Below are 18793 nucleotides of genomic sequence, written 5' to 3'. Positions count from 1 at the left end.
CAAAATGGGCTACTAAACCCAACACTGTCCTGATGGAAGTGTGTTTGACCATGGGAGAGAAGATCTCATCATAGTCAACCCCTTTCCTATGTGAGTAACCTTTTGCTACTAAACAAGCTTTGAAATTTTCACCATTTTTTTTTTTTTCTGAAATCGCTTTTTTCTTCTTGTACACCTGTTTACATCTTATTGCTTTCTTTCCCTTGGGAAGCTCCACCAAATCCCATGTCTAGTTTTTATGCAAAGACTGAATCTCTTCCACCATAGCACCCATCCATCTACTTTTCTCTTGGTTGTGTATTGCCTCTTGAAAAGTAGTAGGATCCCTGCTACTAGTAATCAATGCATAAGAAACCAAATCTTCAAAACCATACCTGGTAAGTGGCCTAATAGTGCGTTTGTGTTTGTCTATGACTATACTGTGATGCTACTGATATTTTGAACTAGACTTCCCCGTATTTCGAGCATGATCCTCTATATCATGGGTCTCTAATCCCACATGTATCAACTGCTCATTATTGCTACAATTTTTTGGTTCCTGTTTCTCTCATTTCTGAGTACACTATAACATGCCTTTCTCATCAAAAATCACATCTCTACTGATCACCACCTTGTTTGCCTTTGGATCCTAGAGCTTGAAACCTTTCACCCCTTTCTAATACCCTAGAAAAATACATTGTCTAGACTTCACATGAAGCTTTGATATCTCCTCATTAGGAATGTGCACATAGGCTGGGTTCCCAAATACTCTCAAACTAGAGTAATCTATCGGATTGCCTGTTCATAACTCCTTTGCTTCTTTCCCATCTAATGCTGCTCTGGGTGACCTGTTGATCAAGTAACATGCCATGTTCACTGCTTCTGCCCAAAATTTCTTTTCAAGGCCTACATTCAATTTGAGACATCGAGCTCTTTTAGCTATTGTTCTATTCATCCTTTCTGTTACACCATTCTGTTGTGGTGTCTTACGTACTGTGAAATGTCTCTTAATCCCATGTTGCTCACACAATTCCGTGAACTTTCAATCTATATTTTTAGTACCATTATCTGACCTGAGGCATTTTATATTTCTCCCTGTCTGGTTTTCTACTTTAGCTTTCCACAACTTAAACTTGGCAAATGTTTTCGACTTGTGCCGCATGAAGTACACCCAAACCTTTCGTGAGTAATCTTCAATAAAACTCATAAAATACCTATTTCCTCCCAATGATGCTACCCTTACTAGTCCCCAAACGTCTGTATGAACTTAATCAATAAACTCCTCTGTCTTGTGTGTGGCTGTCTTGAACTACACTTTCTTCTGTTTCCCAAAAACACAATACTTGTAGAAATCAAGTTTACATATTTTGATACCCTTCAACAGATTTCTCTTATGAAGCTCCATCATCCCACGCTCACCCATATGCCCTAACCGCATATGCCACAAGACCGTACTGTTTGACTCAAACTTTGTGGTTGCAATTTCACCTACAATTGTGGTACCTAATAGTTTATAAATATTTCTTGCTAGTTTTTACCTTTTCATCACTCTCATAGCACCTTTACTCACCTTCATTACTCCATTTGTAGACTTGTAACTAAACCCGTTACAGTCTAAAGTCCCTAAGGAAATAAGATTCTTACTTAAATCAGATACATGTCTAACATCACACAATGTTCTAACAACACCATCAAACATTTTAATTATGATATTCCCTATTCCAGCAACTTTACATGAAGCGTCATTACCCATCAGAACAGAACCAGAATTTACTGACCTGTAAGTGTTAAACCAATCTTTATTGGGTGTCATATGATATGAGCATGCTGAATCCAAGATCCAATAATCTGTAAGATGATCTAAATTGGATGAAACCAATAGCATATCACTATCACCACTCTCTGAGTCTTCTTATGCCACTACATTCGTAGACTTTGATGAACCCTCTTTATTTTCCGATATCGAGCTCCCTTTATTTTTCTCTAGACAATCTCGTTTCATGTGCCCCATTTTTCTGCACTTATAACATTGCATGTCATTTCTCTTCCTAGATTTAGATCAAGATTTATTGTTACTCAATTAGCTCTAGGACTTGTTTCTCCCATGTTTCGAATTACTCTTTGCCACAAGCCTTTCACCTTGAGAACTCTCATCATTGGTTTTCTTCCTTTAATTGAATCCTAAAAGAATACTCGTGATCTCCTCCAAATCAAGAGTTTCTTTCCTCCACATCAGAGTTGTAACCAGATTTTCATACATAGAAGAAGCGGGAAGATAATTTAGTAACATCAACGCCTTGTCTTCGTCTTCGAACTTCATATCAATTCGCTTCAAATCACTGATGATCTGATTGAACACGTTGATATGTCGGCTTAGATATGAGCCTTCTGCCATCTTAAGATCATATAGTTTCTGCTTAAGATACAACTTGTTCGTCAACAACTTAGACATATACCGACTTTCCAATTTCAACCAAATTGCTGCTAGTGATTCCTCATCCATGACATGGTACATCATGTCATCAGCCAAACAAAGCCTGATAATTGCCGCAACCTTCACTTCCAAATCCTTCCAATCCATGTTGTTCATTCTTTTTGGTTGCTTTTTGTATAACGCCTTCACCATACCTTGTTGCACTAACAGATCCTTAACCCTTCTCTGCCATAGACCGAAATTCCCATATCCATCGAACTTCACATAAGAAATCTCAGACATCGAACCTCACACTCTGATACCAATTGTTGATTTACGTGCAATGATTTATGGTGAAAATTAAAGAAAATGAAAATGAAGAAAGACACAGATTTAACGTGGTTCGACAAATTGCCTACGTCCACGGGAACAGGGAAGAAGACTTTCACTCCGCTTCGCTCTGACATTTGCCCATTTTTCTTCATATGTTTTTTTCAATAAATATGAGCCACATACTACAACAATAATAAAAAATATAAAAAATAATTCAAAAATTCATGTGTATTTTCAATTTTTATATTAGGAGATTATTTAAAAAGCTATATAGAAAATATATGTATACATATCAAGTTCAAATCTTTTTTTCATTTTTGTATTTTTTTTCTCTGTTTTATTTTCCACCTTCCTTCTCTCCTCGATTTTCTAATTTTAGAAGAAGCTTAAATAACATACTCAAAATTTCGTCTTATTGACGCTTTAAGATGGTAGAAACCACCTCAAATATTTTTCCAAACCATAATAATGACGAGAGTTTAATTTAAAATTGAAATTTCATGAGCTGATGAATAATATTCAACCTAGACATACTCTCCACATGTAATGAAAAAATCATTAGTTTTAATATATCTTCCTATCTATCTTAAGACTTAAATTTGAGTTCAAAAATTGTAAATGATTTGGGGAAAGTATTTATTCAAGTATAAAAAAAAAATAAAAATTCTAACTCAAAATTTTAGGTTTTGTTTGGTAACTGTTTTCGAAAACAGTTTTGAATTTTTTTTTTTAAGAACAGTTTTTAAAAATTGTTCTCTACTGTTTTATAAATTAAATAAAAGTCAATTTGAAAACTTAAAATGTTTTTAACCTATTTTTAAATATTTTTTAAAAATAATTTTATATCTACTACTTTATTTTTAATCATTCTATATGCTTACATAATTATTTTTTAAAACGGTCTTGACAAAAAAGTAAAAATAATAGGAAACAACTAAAAAATGATTTTTAAAAATAAAAACAGTTTCTGATTAATAAGCATGTTTCCTTAATTTTTCTTCTAAAAAATCAAAAATTGTTCTTGAAAATAGTTATCTAACGTACTCTTAAGTTTTTCTTTTCTTCCAATCAGTCACATGTATAACCTGTATTTCAAATTTCAACTTTCCTTATATTTCAATTCACATCACCATTACAATATTTTTTTTTAAAGATTTTCAATATTTGAAAATTATATTTTTCTTTTAATTTTTTGAAAATTTTTATCATTAAATATTTCTTTTAAAAAATGAATAGTATTCATATGCAAAATTAGTATGGGTAATTTTATCAACTATATTTTCAACTCTTTGATATTTCTTCAACGTTTTACTCCTTTATTGATGATTATAGGAAACAATCCTAATCCGAGGTCGATGTAAAGTTAAGTCATGTAATGTTGATTTGAATAAAAAGTCCAGCCTATCGCTAGTCGAGACAAATTATAAATGTTTTCAGAACCGGACAAAACATTGAACCGGAAAAGTTATTGGTTCACGGTTCACTGGTCGGATCGGTGGTTGAACCACGGTCGAATCGGTGACGTCATAAATATATAATTTATATTTTATTAAAATTAAAAATAATTTTAACTACATATAATTAAAAATTAATAATATTTGTAATATTATTTATTCATTTTTATATAAATGTATTAACATTTTTAATTTATTAAACAAAATATATACAATATTTCAATATGAAAAGAAAATGGTAAAAATCATATTTAGATATTAAACATATTGAAAATGAAAAAAAAAATGTATTATGTAATTATATATATATATCATTTTTTAAAAATAACCTATATATTTGTTCCTTGTTAAATTTCAACATAAGGATGGTTGTAGTAGAGTGAATAATATTGTATTAGGAAACGTCAAGGTCTATGGTTCAAGCTCTCCTGGTTGCAATAAAAAGAGTTGAGTTTTTCCTTAAATTTCTTGATTCCATATTGAAAGTAGATGAAACATAAATAGATTTATAAACCTCTTTCCATTCCTTGCAAATTAGTAGATTGTTGGGTCAGGCTATAGAGCTCATTGCCTAATTTAATAGGCCATTTTGCCAAGAAAACTCATCATAGGAGTGGACACTAGGCCAAAGGAAATGTGGGCTTGGCAAAAAGAAAAAGAGGTGGTGGGGTTTGACCCATTCGGTTCTTAAAGAACCATCCGGGTCATTGATCCAACCGCTGGTTTAATCGGTTCAAGACCAATCCAATTGATAGATGGTCCAAAAAGGGGAACTGGATAGGAAAGCCCTCCGGCTGGCGGTCCAACTCGTCATGTTTTTAAAACAATGCAAATTATCATCAACCAACCACAAAAAACCACAAAATGCAAGCACATCCTAATCAACCTAGCTAATTAGGATGATGCTCGATAACGAATTTAATCCAAATTCCAACTTATCCAATTGAGAAACAAATTTATAAGATACACTAACCAAAGGTTTATAGTCCCTATTTGGTAGCAATCAACATTATTAGTATACATGAAAGCAAAGATGAGTACACAACATTTTCCCAATTAACATAATTCAAGCATAATGTAATATGGTGATCAGTCTTTTTTGTGTGTAATCACTCTTTATTTAATGAGATTTTCCTTAACAATCCCTCTTGCTATAACAACATCCTTCATGAGCTTGAGTGTTTCTTCAATATCATCACATAGCTGGTGAGGGTCAGGAATGATCGCTTCATCAACCGATAGAATAAATGTCATTTTATTTGTGTAACTTAGAAAGTGAACGATCAATCCCGACACCAAAACACAATTATTATGCTTATTAAGACTAACCAAACTCAACTCTATGTTATAAATTATAATGTTTTCATAGCCAAATGAAATTAAACAAAAGGCATATTTTGGCTTAATGAGATGTGTATATATACTTACATGGGGTTGCTTGCCCACAGCAACTTGGAGCAATGAAAGCCTGACCATAAAAACCGATTTCTTCTATAGGTCCAACTATGTTTGAGAAGCACAATGTGGTGTGATTTGGAACTCTGTGGAGTAGAAATGCTGCAGCCTGTTTTACCAAATGATTTCTGAAGTAGAATGATTAATTTAGACTAGAAACACTGAAATTAAACAACCAAGGGGGAATTGCTAGCATATATATATGTGTCCAATTTTTTGTGTATTTGGTTCCAAAAAATTGCAAAGAAGTTCATACGCACCTTAATTCCAAATAACTTGAGGACTAACTTAACAATGAGAAATGTGTATGCAACTTCTTGAGACTGCTTCTTTCTGTCAGTGGTAGCCTTAGCTTGGCAAACATAGTCTAACAGGTCATCTTGTAACACAATAGTGAAGGGGAAAAGCACAGATCCAATGCAGTTACCCCATTTTGCTTTGGTCCCCTTCTCCATCATATCAGCTAAAGCCTAGCATTTTGATGATATGATACGATATAATCAATCAAATTTACAGTACATGGATAATTAATTTACTCAAGTTCATTTATAAATTTGAAAATTCAGATTTGATGCATACAAAAAATGTTAGTTGCACCATCATTTTTACTATCTTAACGACCATATTTTCATATAAATCTTTTGAATTCAACAGGAAAATGGCTCACATGAATCCCTGGGGAAGGTCTTATATTAACGAGATCGAGGGCCCTGAGGCGAATGTTCTCAGGAAGATTATTTTTCTTCTGTGTAGCTACTGCCTCTCCCTTAGCCTCACCTGCCATTAAGGAGATATGTTAAGAATCTCACCTTACATTAGATGAAGTATTCTAGTTGTTTAGGTATAAAGTTGCAAGCTCACCATATCTTTCTGTTGAGATATTGAGAAAGACCAGCCAATGACGCCCCCATAACCACATCGTTGATAGTCTGCAATGCACAAAACCACAATGATATTTTTAGTTTGTGTCATGAATAAGAGTGAGAAAATGATTTTAAGAAGCATTTAATTTTATATTAAGTATTTGATAAAATTTGAGAAACGCTTTTACAAATGTGAAAAATTATTTATAGTGTTAAAAAATCACTTGTATTGTTTTTTGAAGAAATATTTGATAGACAATTATCTTAAAACATTTTTAAAGAATATACTTTCATTAAAAATATTTTGAATAAAAATATTATCAAATACACTCTAAGAATGTACTTTGAAGTGTTTTTCTGAGAACCCTGTGATCCTAAGCTACAAATATGTGGTGTAACTCTATCGAGTTTAATGCTAAATACTTTTCTATGGTTTGGGAAATTTTCTTTTGATTTTTTTTTTTTAGAAATAATTAATTTTAATGTCAATGAGAATGATAGTACATAAATTAAATATTTAATAAAGCAAGATGCCTTTAGACGCAACATCAACATCCTTTTTCAATGTTTAGCAGTAGAAGTCATGTTAGGGCTTGTTATAGCAAGTGGAGGTGAAGTTAGGGCTTGTCATTTATGGTTCATAACTAGTTTGGAAATGAATTTATGGCAGCATGGATCTCATGTGTGTGACATGTTGGAAATATTTTTTATTTTAAATAAAATAAGATAAATGTTTTAAGTTTTGTGTTCTATTTAAATTTAAATTTAAATACATTATTTTCCCTAAAACATGTGACACATTGAATACAAACACATCTCTTAGTGTTGTAACCATCTTTTATAGTCATGACACACTTTTAGTGGTAACTACTACTTGGTATTTATTTTGTCTCCTTTGATGGAAAGAAAATATAAGAAAATATCATATTTTATATTAAAACTTTATATAGATAAGAGTCTCTAGTTTATAGGAAGTTTGTGAGTTTTCATAAGATATAAGGTCTTAGAAAAACTAGCCAAACAAATCCCTAATTTTATTATGTTTTTTATTTACTCCCAAAAATTGTGAATTTGATGGCCATAGTCAGAGGTATGATGTTGAATTTCTACTTTTATTATTTTCAATTTTGAAGAATGTTCTAATATGACATTTAATATTTAATATAAAAAAGGTACGTAGTTGATTATTTATGATTCCGATGTTAATGTCCACACATTTTGTTGATCCTTGTGTTGATTTTTAAGTCTTGATAGAGTGGCCTCAATCTTGGGTCCATTTGAGATTGCTAGAGAATAGAGAGATCAAAAACGAATTTGACTTATTTTATGACAAGTTTGGTCCGCAATAAATACAAGAGAAAGAAAATGAAGGGTAAATATGAAAGTTTTAAAAAATTATTAAAGAAAAAGTTTAGATTTAATGAAATTTCAAATTTTAATGTATGGTGAAATTTATCTTATATATATATATATTATTTTATTCTTTATAATTTGAAAAATAAAGGAAAACAACTTTTATCATGCCACTTCACCACCAAGCTAAACTTCATTGATATTTATAAAAGCACATAAAATCGATTTATTATAATCTAAAATATTAAAACTAATAATTTTTTTAAATTTATCAAACTACATAATCATTTTTGTAATTAAATTAACATTTTAATATTAAATATAAGAAAAGTATAAACTTGTAAATAAAATTTTAAATATTTTTAAATAATTAAAAAGTAGTCATATCTGTATCATGATTTTTTTATATTCTTAAATATATTTAGCTAAATAAATCATCATATTAAACTGTTTTTGAGTATATAAATCATTATTTTAAATGGGTTGTTGAGCATAATATATATTTTTTCTCTCTCTCTATATATATATACCACAATTTTTATCATTTATTATTTCTTTTAAATATAAAAAATCTTAGAGAATTACACCAAAAAACAATGACTTTTAAAAACTAAATTTTTTTTTTAAAAAAATTATCATCTAAAATTTTAAAATATTTAAAATAAATTATAAGGACACAGGGTAAACATGTACCTTTTTTTTAATATAAGAACTTCTATTTTCATATAGAAATTATTAAAACTTTTTGTTTCTAAAAAAGAAAAATGAAAAAGTGTATCCGAACGAGACATTTTTAGTTAGAATATTGTTTGAGGTGGTGCAAATCCCTCACAGTATCTCTAACAACCTATGTAGATATGTACCCAATTTTGTAAGAATCAGGAAAAAACTATCTTGAAATTTTGAGATATCATGGAACCCAAAATTTTGCAATTCTTTGACTTCATCGTTCTAATTAACCCAACTTAAGACCCAGTTAGGCTCAAGCCCAAGCCTGGCCCAAGTTAGGCCCATTCCCAGAACAAGGCATGACCCACATGTCTTATTCTCATATAAAAATTTCAAAGCATACATGCATGTGACATACATATAACATTAGAAAGTTCAAAATTTATTCGAAAATAAAACATTTCACTTAAAACACATACGATTAAAACTGCAAATGACCATAAGAACACACAGATCTTCATAGTTCACATAGATGTAACATGTACTAATCATTCTTATTTTATGGAAATTTTATGGACAAACCCTCTTGCAATGACAACATCTTTGATAAACTTAAATGACTTTTCAAGATCATCACATAATCGGTGAGGGTCGGAAATTATTTCTTCATCAACAGAAAGAACAAATGTCATTTTATTGATGTAACTTTGGAAATCAATCATGAATCCCTACCACAAAACACAGAGTAAAAAATCAGTCCAAATATAATTTCTTTTGCACTTTTTCATGATTTCTCATTTCTAATTTTTTATAAATTCTTTCTAATTGTTTTTACAACATATTTTTTTAGTCAAAATTTACATGAAGAATAAGCCCTAAAAGATAGTTTCTTTTAGGATTTATTATTGAGAAGAAAAAAGTTAATAGAGAAAAAAAAAAAAGGATAGGTATAGAAGAGAAGAATGTGAAGAGTGTTTTTATGATATTGGAAATTTGTAGGTGATGTGTTAATATAGTTAGTATTTTAAAGTGAATGTGTAAATATAATAAATGTAAAGAAAAATTTGATGAATACAAATATAATTTTTGGATCATAGTTCATACTTTCAAACCATGAAGGTCATTTTTCCAAATTTGGGTTTTCAATAATCCATTTAATCAAATAACTATATATATATATATATATACATGAGGTTAGCCGTAAACGCTTGGAGCAAGGAAAGCCATTGGATGGCCATAAAAACCGATTTATTCCATAGGTCCAACTACATTTGAGAAGCACATTCTTGTATGATTTATAACTCTATGGTATAAAAATGCTGCAACTTATTTGCCATGCAAAATAATAATAATAATAATAAAAATCCTAGGTAAGATCATAAGAAGAAAATAGAAAGGAAAGAAACAAAAAATAGACAATAGATTTTATTATTATTATTATTATTTAAGAACAGGAGTTTGAAAATCTATAATTTCCTAGGTGATCTATTTCAATATTAAGGATAAGGAAATTCATACCTTAGCACCAAATAATTTGAGAACCATCTTAATAATGAAAAATGTAAATATAGCTTCATGGTAATGCTTCTTTCGATCGATTGTGACTTTAGTTTGACTAACATAATTTAAAGGGTCATCGTATAAGACAATGGCAAAAGGGAGGAACATAGATCCAGTCCAATTTCCCCCTTTCACTTTAGACTCCTTCTCCATCATCTCAGCTAAAGCCTAATTAACATGAAATTTCATGATGAATAAACCAATCAATTTGTTTTGTAGCACATGAAGGATTTCAAGGTGATTGTTGTTAAAACATTCTTTTTCTTTTTTTACCATTTTGTCACTAACACTCTATTGAAGATATTTCTATAGAAAATTAATTAATATTTTCATTTAAATGGAAAATGTGTTTTGAAAGCATTTTGATAGTTATATCCATTAATAAAATGCTAGGGATCAATATAAACTAGGAGATGGGTTCTTCTGTAAGCCAGCCCAAAACTTCATATTAACGCTATTACAATTATTTAATAATAATAAAAATTAAAAATTATGGAAGAAATTAATGAAATGAAGTAGAAATTTAAGCCTTAAAATTAAAAATGGATACTGCAAAAGATCTGAGGAATCAAAAAAAAAAAAAAAAGAGAATAAAAAATTAAAAGATAAAATTAGAAAGAACCCATAATTAGTCATCAAAATACAGTAAATAAAAATGAAATAAAGTCCAAAAAATATGAACTTGAATTAAGATAAAAATACAGTAGAGAGGCATTTTTATTTAGTAGAGAGCCATCTAATACAACATCATTATTGCAGGAACCTTAAGACAATGATTTCAGAACATTATATATATTAATTACATTGACCCTAGCCCTTGCTACATGACATTCTGTGGAGTTTAGTCTCTAGCCATCACAACATTCTTGATGAGGTTGAAAGACTCTTCAAGGTCATCAAACAGCTGGTGAGGATCAGGGACTGTACTTTCATCAACTGATAGAATGATATTCATTTTATCCACATAGCTCACCACATGAATCATCAATGCCTGCAATAGATATTCAAGAGACTCGAATTCAGATTGAATCAACCACCATTTTTACAGTACTAAAAATGGCTAATAATTCATAAGAAAGAGAAAAGTTTATGTTTCATGAATAAGAGTTAGATAATGATTTTAACAAACATTTTTATCTTTAAGTATTTGATAAAATATGGGAAACGCTTTTACAAATATGAAAAATTATTTATAGTATTGAAAAATCAATTATCCTGTTTTTTGGAGAATTATTTGATAGACATTTATCGTAAAACATTTTCAGAGAATATGCTTTCATTAAAAACATTTTGAATAAAAATATTATCAAACGCATTCTAAGAATGTAATTTGAAGTGTTTTTCTCGAGAGTGTTTTACTTAAAAGTATTAAGAGAATTATCTATCAAATGTTTCTTTGAAAATATCTATAAGTGGCTTTTTAACTTTTTGAAAGTGATTTCTAAATTTTAATTTTTTTTTTGTAAAACATTTTATAGGCTAAAGCATTTTTTAAAACATTGTCAAACAAAGTTTAAGAAGACTTACATTGGGTTGACCAAAACAACTTGGAGCAATGTAGGCTATTGGATGGCCAAAGAAGGCAATTTCTTCTTGGGGTCCAACTACATTTGAGAACCATATTGTCGTACGAGAGGGGACTTTGAGGCATAGAACACTTCCAGTCTGTTTACCAATGAAAGAAGTGAGCCTATATTTACCACTTTTAATTGTTTATTAGACAGTGATATTAATTAAGCTAGAAGTACTTAATTTTGAGGAAACAAGCTAGGGTTGAGTGATATTAATTCATACCTTAGTGCCAAATAAGTTGGGAATTGACTTAGCCATGGAATGTATATAGAGAGCTTCAAGAGAGGCTTTTTTTCTATCCATAGCTTCCTTAGCTTTTTGAATGTAATCTAAAGGATTGTCTCGTAATGCAATGGATAAAGGGAGAAGGACATAGCCAATCCAGTTGCCCCATTTTGCTTCAGAGCCTTTCTCCATCATTTCAGCTAAGGTCTGTACGATATCAATGTATACATGCATGAGACAAGAAATTAAGGACTTGTTTGATAATTGATTTTAATATAATTTTTAAATTTTGAAAACAAATTTAAATAAAATAATTATTTAAAAATGATGTGTTTTCAGAAAATATTTTTTGATTATTTTTTAAGAACCATTTAATAAATAATTATAAAAATATGGAGATCAATTAATAATAAAACCTATTTTAAAACATAGAAAACATAAATAACATTAATTTTAGATTTTTAAACAAACTTTTATTCCATAAAATATCAAATAACAGTTTTCAAAAACTTTTGTTTCATTTTTTGAAAACACTTCCCAAAGAGAAATTAACTAATTCCTTCACGAGGGCTTGATAAAGAAAGTAGAAACACCCACATGGATCCCTGCAGATGGTCTTATGTTAATGAAGTGAGTTGCTCTGATAGAAAGGTTCTTGGGAAGATTATTTTTCTTCTCTGTTGCCCCTTTATTCTTCTTGCCTTCAGCTACCATGTAGAGCATACAAGCTTTATAACATCCTTTTATACATAGAGAGAGTAGCTAGGTGGTGTATTATAATTACTCTTCACCGTACCACTTAATATATGAATTTTGAAAATTAAAATAGGAGCTCACCATATCGCCTATTGAGGTACCGAGACAAACCAGCCTGTGTGATTCCCACCATAACATCATTAACAGTCTGCACATGAGAGCCACAAAAATTTTAGTTCTTAATCTCTCCACTAATGATTGAGAGAGGAGTTGTAAACTTCTTCAAATATATGATTACCCACTCTTTCATTGAAGTGATCGAAAAGTAAAAAAGCTTTGTATTTCTCTGCTTTAAAAAAATAAAAAAATTATGGGACATAGTCGAAAAAAGAAAAAATCATAGCTTTGTTTGTTAAGTGTTTTTTATAAACATTTATGGAAAATAATTTTTATTCAGGAATGACTCTAGAATATTTTTAACTTGATTTCTATATTTTTAAATATATTTTTGAAAATAACTTGTGCTTTTAATTTTTAATTATTATTTATATTTATATAATTATTTTAAAAAACAATTATCACAAAAACAAATGAAAATATAAATAAAAATAATTGAAAGTTGTTCCTTGAAAATACCTTATTTTCTAATTTTTTTTTATCTAAAGTGTTTTTCTATTTATTTTATTTGAAAAACAGGAAATTGTTTTTTTTAAAACAGTTGCAAAACATGTATTTGTTTTCCATGCATGCAACAAGTTGACTTACAGTGCTCATTGCATTTTTTATCATCACAACATCCTCCAGACTAATCGTCCTGTGAATAATTCTCCGTCCTGTGGATCCAACATTGGGCGGACCCCTAAGAGGCGTGTCTCTGTCCTTCAAGAACAACACTGTGGCGATCACCATCAAAACATCGATGATCGTATTCCAAACCAGTCTGAAAGCCTTCCACCACTTTCCAGACCCAGCCGATGATTTTGGTTTCTTCATCATGGGAACCGAAGGCAGAGCCGTGGGATCCGAGGCTTTGCGTGTGCATGCAAGTAAAAGAGACATGAGAGACGTGCCATCGCCGAGGGAGTGGTGAATCCTGAAAACGGCGACGGCCTCGGCGTCGGAGGTTTTGACGTTGAGGAGATGAAGGTCCCATAATGGCTTGGAAAAGTCTAGGGTTGTTTTAGTGAGGTTGCAAATGTAGTCTTCCACGTACTTGTCTGATGATGTTTCCATGTCGGAACACATGTCTGGAACTATAACGTGCTTTTCCAAATTAACTTTTGTCGGAACCCATTTCATCTCTCCTCCCTTTTCCTCCTCCATAACCTGATTTTGAAGATGATTTAATGGTTAGCAAACAATGGAAATAGATTAATAACACTGAAAAATTTCACAATGCCTTTTGGAATAATACCGCTGCATTTTAGTTCAAAAATGTTCAATGTAGCTTTAAATTACTAAATGGAAAGTTCATTCCTTACCTGCAGACTAAAGAAACGAGGGTGTTTAAGGAGACTATGCACCAGGTTGGCTTTAACCACGTCAGGGTCGATGCGAGTTTTCGAGCCTATCATGGCGATAACATAGAGATTGCAGTCAGGTTCATGAAACAAACAAGCCATTGGACTCAATGGCTGATGATCTTCCTGATCATGACGCTTAACCACCATTCCCTTTTCATCACCTTCTTTAGGCACAATTCTAATAGGCTTAAGTGCGTGCTTCAAACCTTCTAGGGTTTCCATGGTGCTAGCTGATTTCAGAATGAAAAACAACAGAAGAATAGAAATCGAAAGATGGCGTGCCTCCACCATCGTTGGCTGTGCTCCTATTTATAGGATCAACCTGGGTTTAGGACTAGAAGTCATATTGCCTTTTTCCAGAATCGAATTTCACATTGAATTTAGGATTAAGGACGAGAAGTCATATTACTTTTTTCTAGAATCAAATTTCAAATTGAATTTTGGATTAATGATGGAGGCCAGATAAATTTATTAAAAAAAAGAAAGGATTTGAGGGTTTTGCCACAAAAGATTAGTGATGGAATTTTTGAGTTATATGTGGACGGTCATTGAACAAGTCGTCTAAGTTTTGGACGGAACCTGGGCATCCCTTTCAAATTTATGATAACCCCCAACCACCATACCAAACTTTCATGCCACGTTTTAATTATAAAAAATGCCCAAAACCACATAAGGGCATGAATTGGTTTACGTAGGGTTTGTTGATTAATATAATGAAATGAAGGGAATGGGTAATGAGTCATCAATTCCCGGAATTAACTTTTCTCATTTGAGGATGAGTCATCAATTGTAAAGTGAGTTTCATTTTCATTTCAAATTAGATACATGCAAACTTCTCAAGAATATTCTTTCAAGTCCTTATATATATTATATCCTTTAAAATTTTATTAGATAATAATATCTTCAAGTATATGATTACAATATTAGCAATACACATTGTTAAAAGAACTAAAGTTATAATGCTTTCTAAATAAATATATGGAAACCATTCAAGAATATGTGAGTAATTTGAGATATAAATTATAGTACAAACAAATATAGCAAATCTTAAAAATGCTTCTTAAAATATAATACTTTAAAATATATTTCTAAATTTATTATACTTTATGTCACAGAGTTGAGTTGGGACGTGGGCATTTCAATAGGAAAATTAAGGATATATTTAGTAATGTTTTAGAAACTTGTTCTAAAAAACTGGTTTATAGGGACAATTTTTAAAATAGTTTTATGATTTTTTTTTCTAGAACAAAAATATGTTTGGGAGTTTAGAATATTCTCAACTTGTTTTTTATGTTTCCAAATATTTATTAAAAATAAATTTTATTTCTAATGCTTTATTTTTAATCAATCATTCTCCTTATTTTTATAATTATTTTTAAAACAATCCACAAAGACAAGAATAAATAATGGGAAAAATGGGTCTTTAATTACTAATTTGAAAAAATATGGAGAAAAGAACAACAAATTTTTTAAATATATGTATCGTTTTGTGAGTCATATAATTATTCCCAAAATGATCATTTCACTTGTTATGTTAATAACACCAATTGATATGATTCCCCTACGTAAATGTTTCTTTTCCTTTTAACACCTTTATTATTATTATTATTATTATTATTTGAGAGTTTTTTTTCCTCCAAAGACAAACATCTTGTAGGAAAAGTTGAGACATTTTTTTATTTTTTTTGCCTATAAACAAACCTCGAAAAAGTGAGGTGGTTTAAAGAGTGTAGGCTTTAGAAATGGTGAAGTTCATGGATTATAGATGAGTTTGGATTTGACAGGAAATAAGGTTTATAATTTTGGTTCATCATATTAGGACTTCTAGGAATTTTTTTTGTAGATTAAGATAAGGTTAATTTTAAGGACTTTAGTTGTTTGAGACATTTTCTTTGTTTTTGGTTTTATTTTCAATCTAAAGGGAGAGAAAGTACATAGATAAAAAGTAATATTACTATTTTATCCTTCCATTTCATTCATCAAGTTATGATATTTCTTTATCCCATAATAAGACTTTTTTTTTTTTAGTTTTATTATTAAGAAAAAAGAACTCTCAAAATTTATTTTAAAAAAATGAATTTTTTTTTTATTTTAAACTATATAAGGGTATTATTGTTAATTTTTTTTTTAAATTTTCATTAGAATGGAAACAAATAATAATTTAAATATTGAATTCCTAAATTCATACAAACACTAAAAATGCAATCACTAAATTTATTTTCATTTACCAAAAAATAGAAATAGAAATAAAATATTCATTTTCATTCCTTATTCCCCCTATATCAAACACTCCTAAGTTTATTTATTTTTTCAATGAGTTACCTTAACTTAATTACAACTAGATAGATGTGGACATGAGGAGTTAGTATCCACTTATTTTTTAGGAGTATATCTATGACTTTCTCACGACCATGGTTAAATGGATCGAATTAAATTTTCTTTGATTGAGTGAATGCGACTCCATTTTGATTTCTGTCTCGGTGGGATGTATTGACTTTAATCGAGTGTCCTTCCTTTTAGAGTAGTCCCTTTCAAGTTAGTATAAAATTATAAAACAAATTGGTCTATATACATAAAACATAAAATTGCATTAAGGAGTTGCAAAGAGTTTTATCTTTTGTTTTAAAATTTTTTTCCAACTTCTTTTTCGGTTTATTTTTTATTTTTTTTACTAGTTTATTTTTTTGATATTTATTTTAATTTTTCTCTTAATTTACTTTTCCAATTTTTTGTCTTTTATTTTATTTTAAAACATCCAAAGAGATACATTATAGTGGAAATATTGATGTCAATGAGACATGTTTTATTTCAGGCATCCATCCCTAATAAGATCAATTCGAGATAAAGATAAATGCCTTAGGTAGAAGTTTTGAGATTTTTCTTTAAAACTCCATTTGGTGTGGGTTCGGATGATATTGCATTGTTTCACCTCGCTCCACTTTGTTTATATATATATATATATATATATATATATATATATGTAGCTAAATATATATTTTAAATTTATTTTTTATTTTCCTTATATATATATATATTTGTGTTATGGATGTCAATGAAGCGGGTTTTATTTCAGGTATCCACTCTTAATAGAATCGATTTGAGATAAAGATAAATGTCATTGGGTAGGGGCTTTTGTATGGGTTTAGATATTGTATTGTCTCGTTACACCTAGTTTATATATATATATATATAACTAAATAAAAACTATTAATATTTTTTTTTATTTTCCCTCCTTTTATCATAATTAAAACAAAAAATTCATATAAATTGTAAAAATTATACTATTTAGTTATGAATTATATTTATTTTAATGTAATTAAAATTACAAAATTGAAAAAGGGTAAATGGCCTTAAGGTGCTTTATTAAATTTATTTTTAGGGAGGAGGACAAGAATAAATTTAAATGATTAAAACCAAGTTGAGACGGGATGACTCATCCCAAACTTGTTTTGTTCTCATCCTATATAGAAGCCATCAACATATTTTCTCTCTAAGCGTAATGTTAAATCTACCACTTAATGCACCCTTGAGTAATTACTCAAGAACAAAATAAGTCGATAATTTTCAAGTAATAGATTACTTATAAATCGTATGGGAAATTAATCCGACTTGTTAAATGGGCTTCTAACTCATTAGAACTCTAAAACAAAGTTGTTGTCCATGACCCAAGTATCATACTTAAGAAATGATGCAGTAGGAATCCAGCATCGATTCCTAGTACATAGTCCATGACAAAAATAAAAAATAAATGCCACTTTAATTAAACTAGTAAATATGAGCTACAATTTCTGTATGTTTGGTGGCCAAATAGACAAATCAAGTACAAAAACTTTATGGATATGACTTGTGAGACCCCGTGGTCCTAAGCTACAAATATGTGGTGTAACTCTCTCGAGCATTATGGTTTGGGAAATTTTCTACCGATTTTTTTTTTTTGAAATAATTAATTTTAATGTCTATCAAAATGATAGTACATAAATTAAATATTTGATAAAGCAAGATGCCCTTTAGACACAACGTGAACATTGTTGATACCTCGCGTCTCTTACGATCCACGTAGTTGCCAGATGGATGGACACGTGATTTCAACCCATAAAGGTTCTTGATCCAGTCGTTATACCTGCAAGAAGGCATCCGGACAGGGTGTCCGGACGCACCCTCCGATGGTTTTGTTAGCCATGGTCAGAGAGAGAGATATAAATCAGTTGGCCTTTTACCAGGTATTAGGAGGTTACCAGGGGGATCCCTTCCTTCTTCGTGTGAAGGCATATATATACAGCTTCAGGGGTACTGTTCCTCTCATTAATGGTGATGAGATATTTTATGTTGTTTATGATGACAATAGGCGTTAGTAGGAGCATCATCACCCTACGAGCGGCTGTCAGAAACCATGGTAGGTGATGCAGCTGTCAGAGATCGCGGGAGGTGACTTGCTGTCATTTCATCTTGTCTTCTCACTCTGAAGGTGGCAGGATGTGGGCCATGGCCGTTTGTTGTGATAGCGTGTAAGACTCGCTTTACTTTAATTGATGATCCAGACGATTATATCCGGATGACACATGCTGATTACCAGGATGTATTGTGGAGCGGATGCATTATGAAGGTTGTCCGGATGTCTGTGCTCTGCCAGCGACGTTTGCTCTTCCTTGGATAGGAGAAGCTGAAACGTCATTTGCCTTTCCTCGAGGCGGTCCGGAT

At 30.5% G+C, this 18793-nt stretch overlaps 1 protein-coding gene across 1 annotated transcript; it reads right to left on the bottom strand.

Annotated features, from left to right (window-relative positions):
• Window positions 1-10740: 10740 nt before the first annotated feature.
• LOC100248889 (wax ester synthase/diacylglycerol acyltransferase 5) lies at window positions 10741-14514 on the bottom strand. The gene is made up of 7 exons (XM_010663636.3): window positions 14054-14514; window positions 13338-13898; window positions 12714-12780; window positions 12474-12583; window positions 11874-12083; window positions 11607-11744; window positions 10741-11070 (listed from the first exon to the last, which is right to left on the bottom strand). Exons 1-7 carry the CDS (start codon window positions 14384-14386, stop codon window positions 10921-10923), a joined length of 1569 nt encoding a protein of 522 aa, XP_010661938.1. The 5' UTR covers window positions 14387-14514; the 3' UTR covers window positions 10741-10920.
• Between the last annotated feature and the right edge of the window lie 4279 nt (window positions 14515-18793).

The sequence above is a fragment of the Vitis vinifera genome, chromosome 15, assembly GCF_030704535.1.
Source record: "Vitis vinifera cultivar Pinot Noir 40024 chromosome 15, ASM3070453v1".
NCBI classification, from domain to species: domain Eukaryota; kingdom Viridiplantae; phylum Streptophyta; class Magnoliopsida; order Vitales; family Vitaceae; genus Vitis; species Vitis vinifera.
Note: the sequence above shows the minus strand (reverse complement) of the source record. Positions and strands in the feature narration are given on the sequence as shown.

Excerpts from the sequence above, each read along its gene's own strand:
- LOC100248889 (XM_010663636.3), bottom strand. The coding sequence starts at position 14,386 with ATGGTGGAGGCACGCCATCTTTCGATTTCTATTCTTCTGTTGTTTTTC. Across the intron at positions 12,084-12,473 it reads GACCATCTGCAGGGATCCAT|ACCTTAGCTGAAATGATGGA; the intron begins GTGGGTGTTTCT and ends GATATCGTACAG. Across the intron at positions 11,071-11,606 it reads GTTGTTTTGGTCAACCCAAT|GCATTGATGATTCATGTGGT; the intron begins GTAAGTCTTCTT and ends TATCTATTGCAG.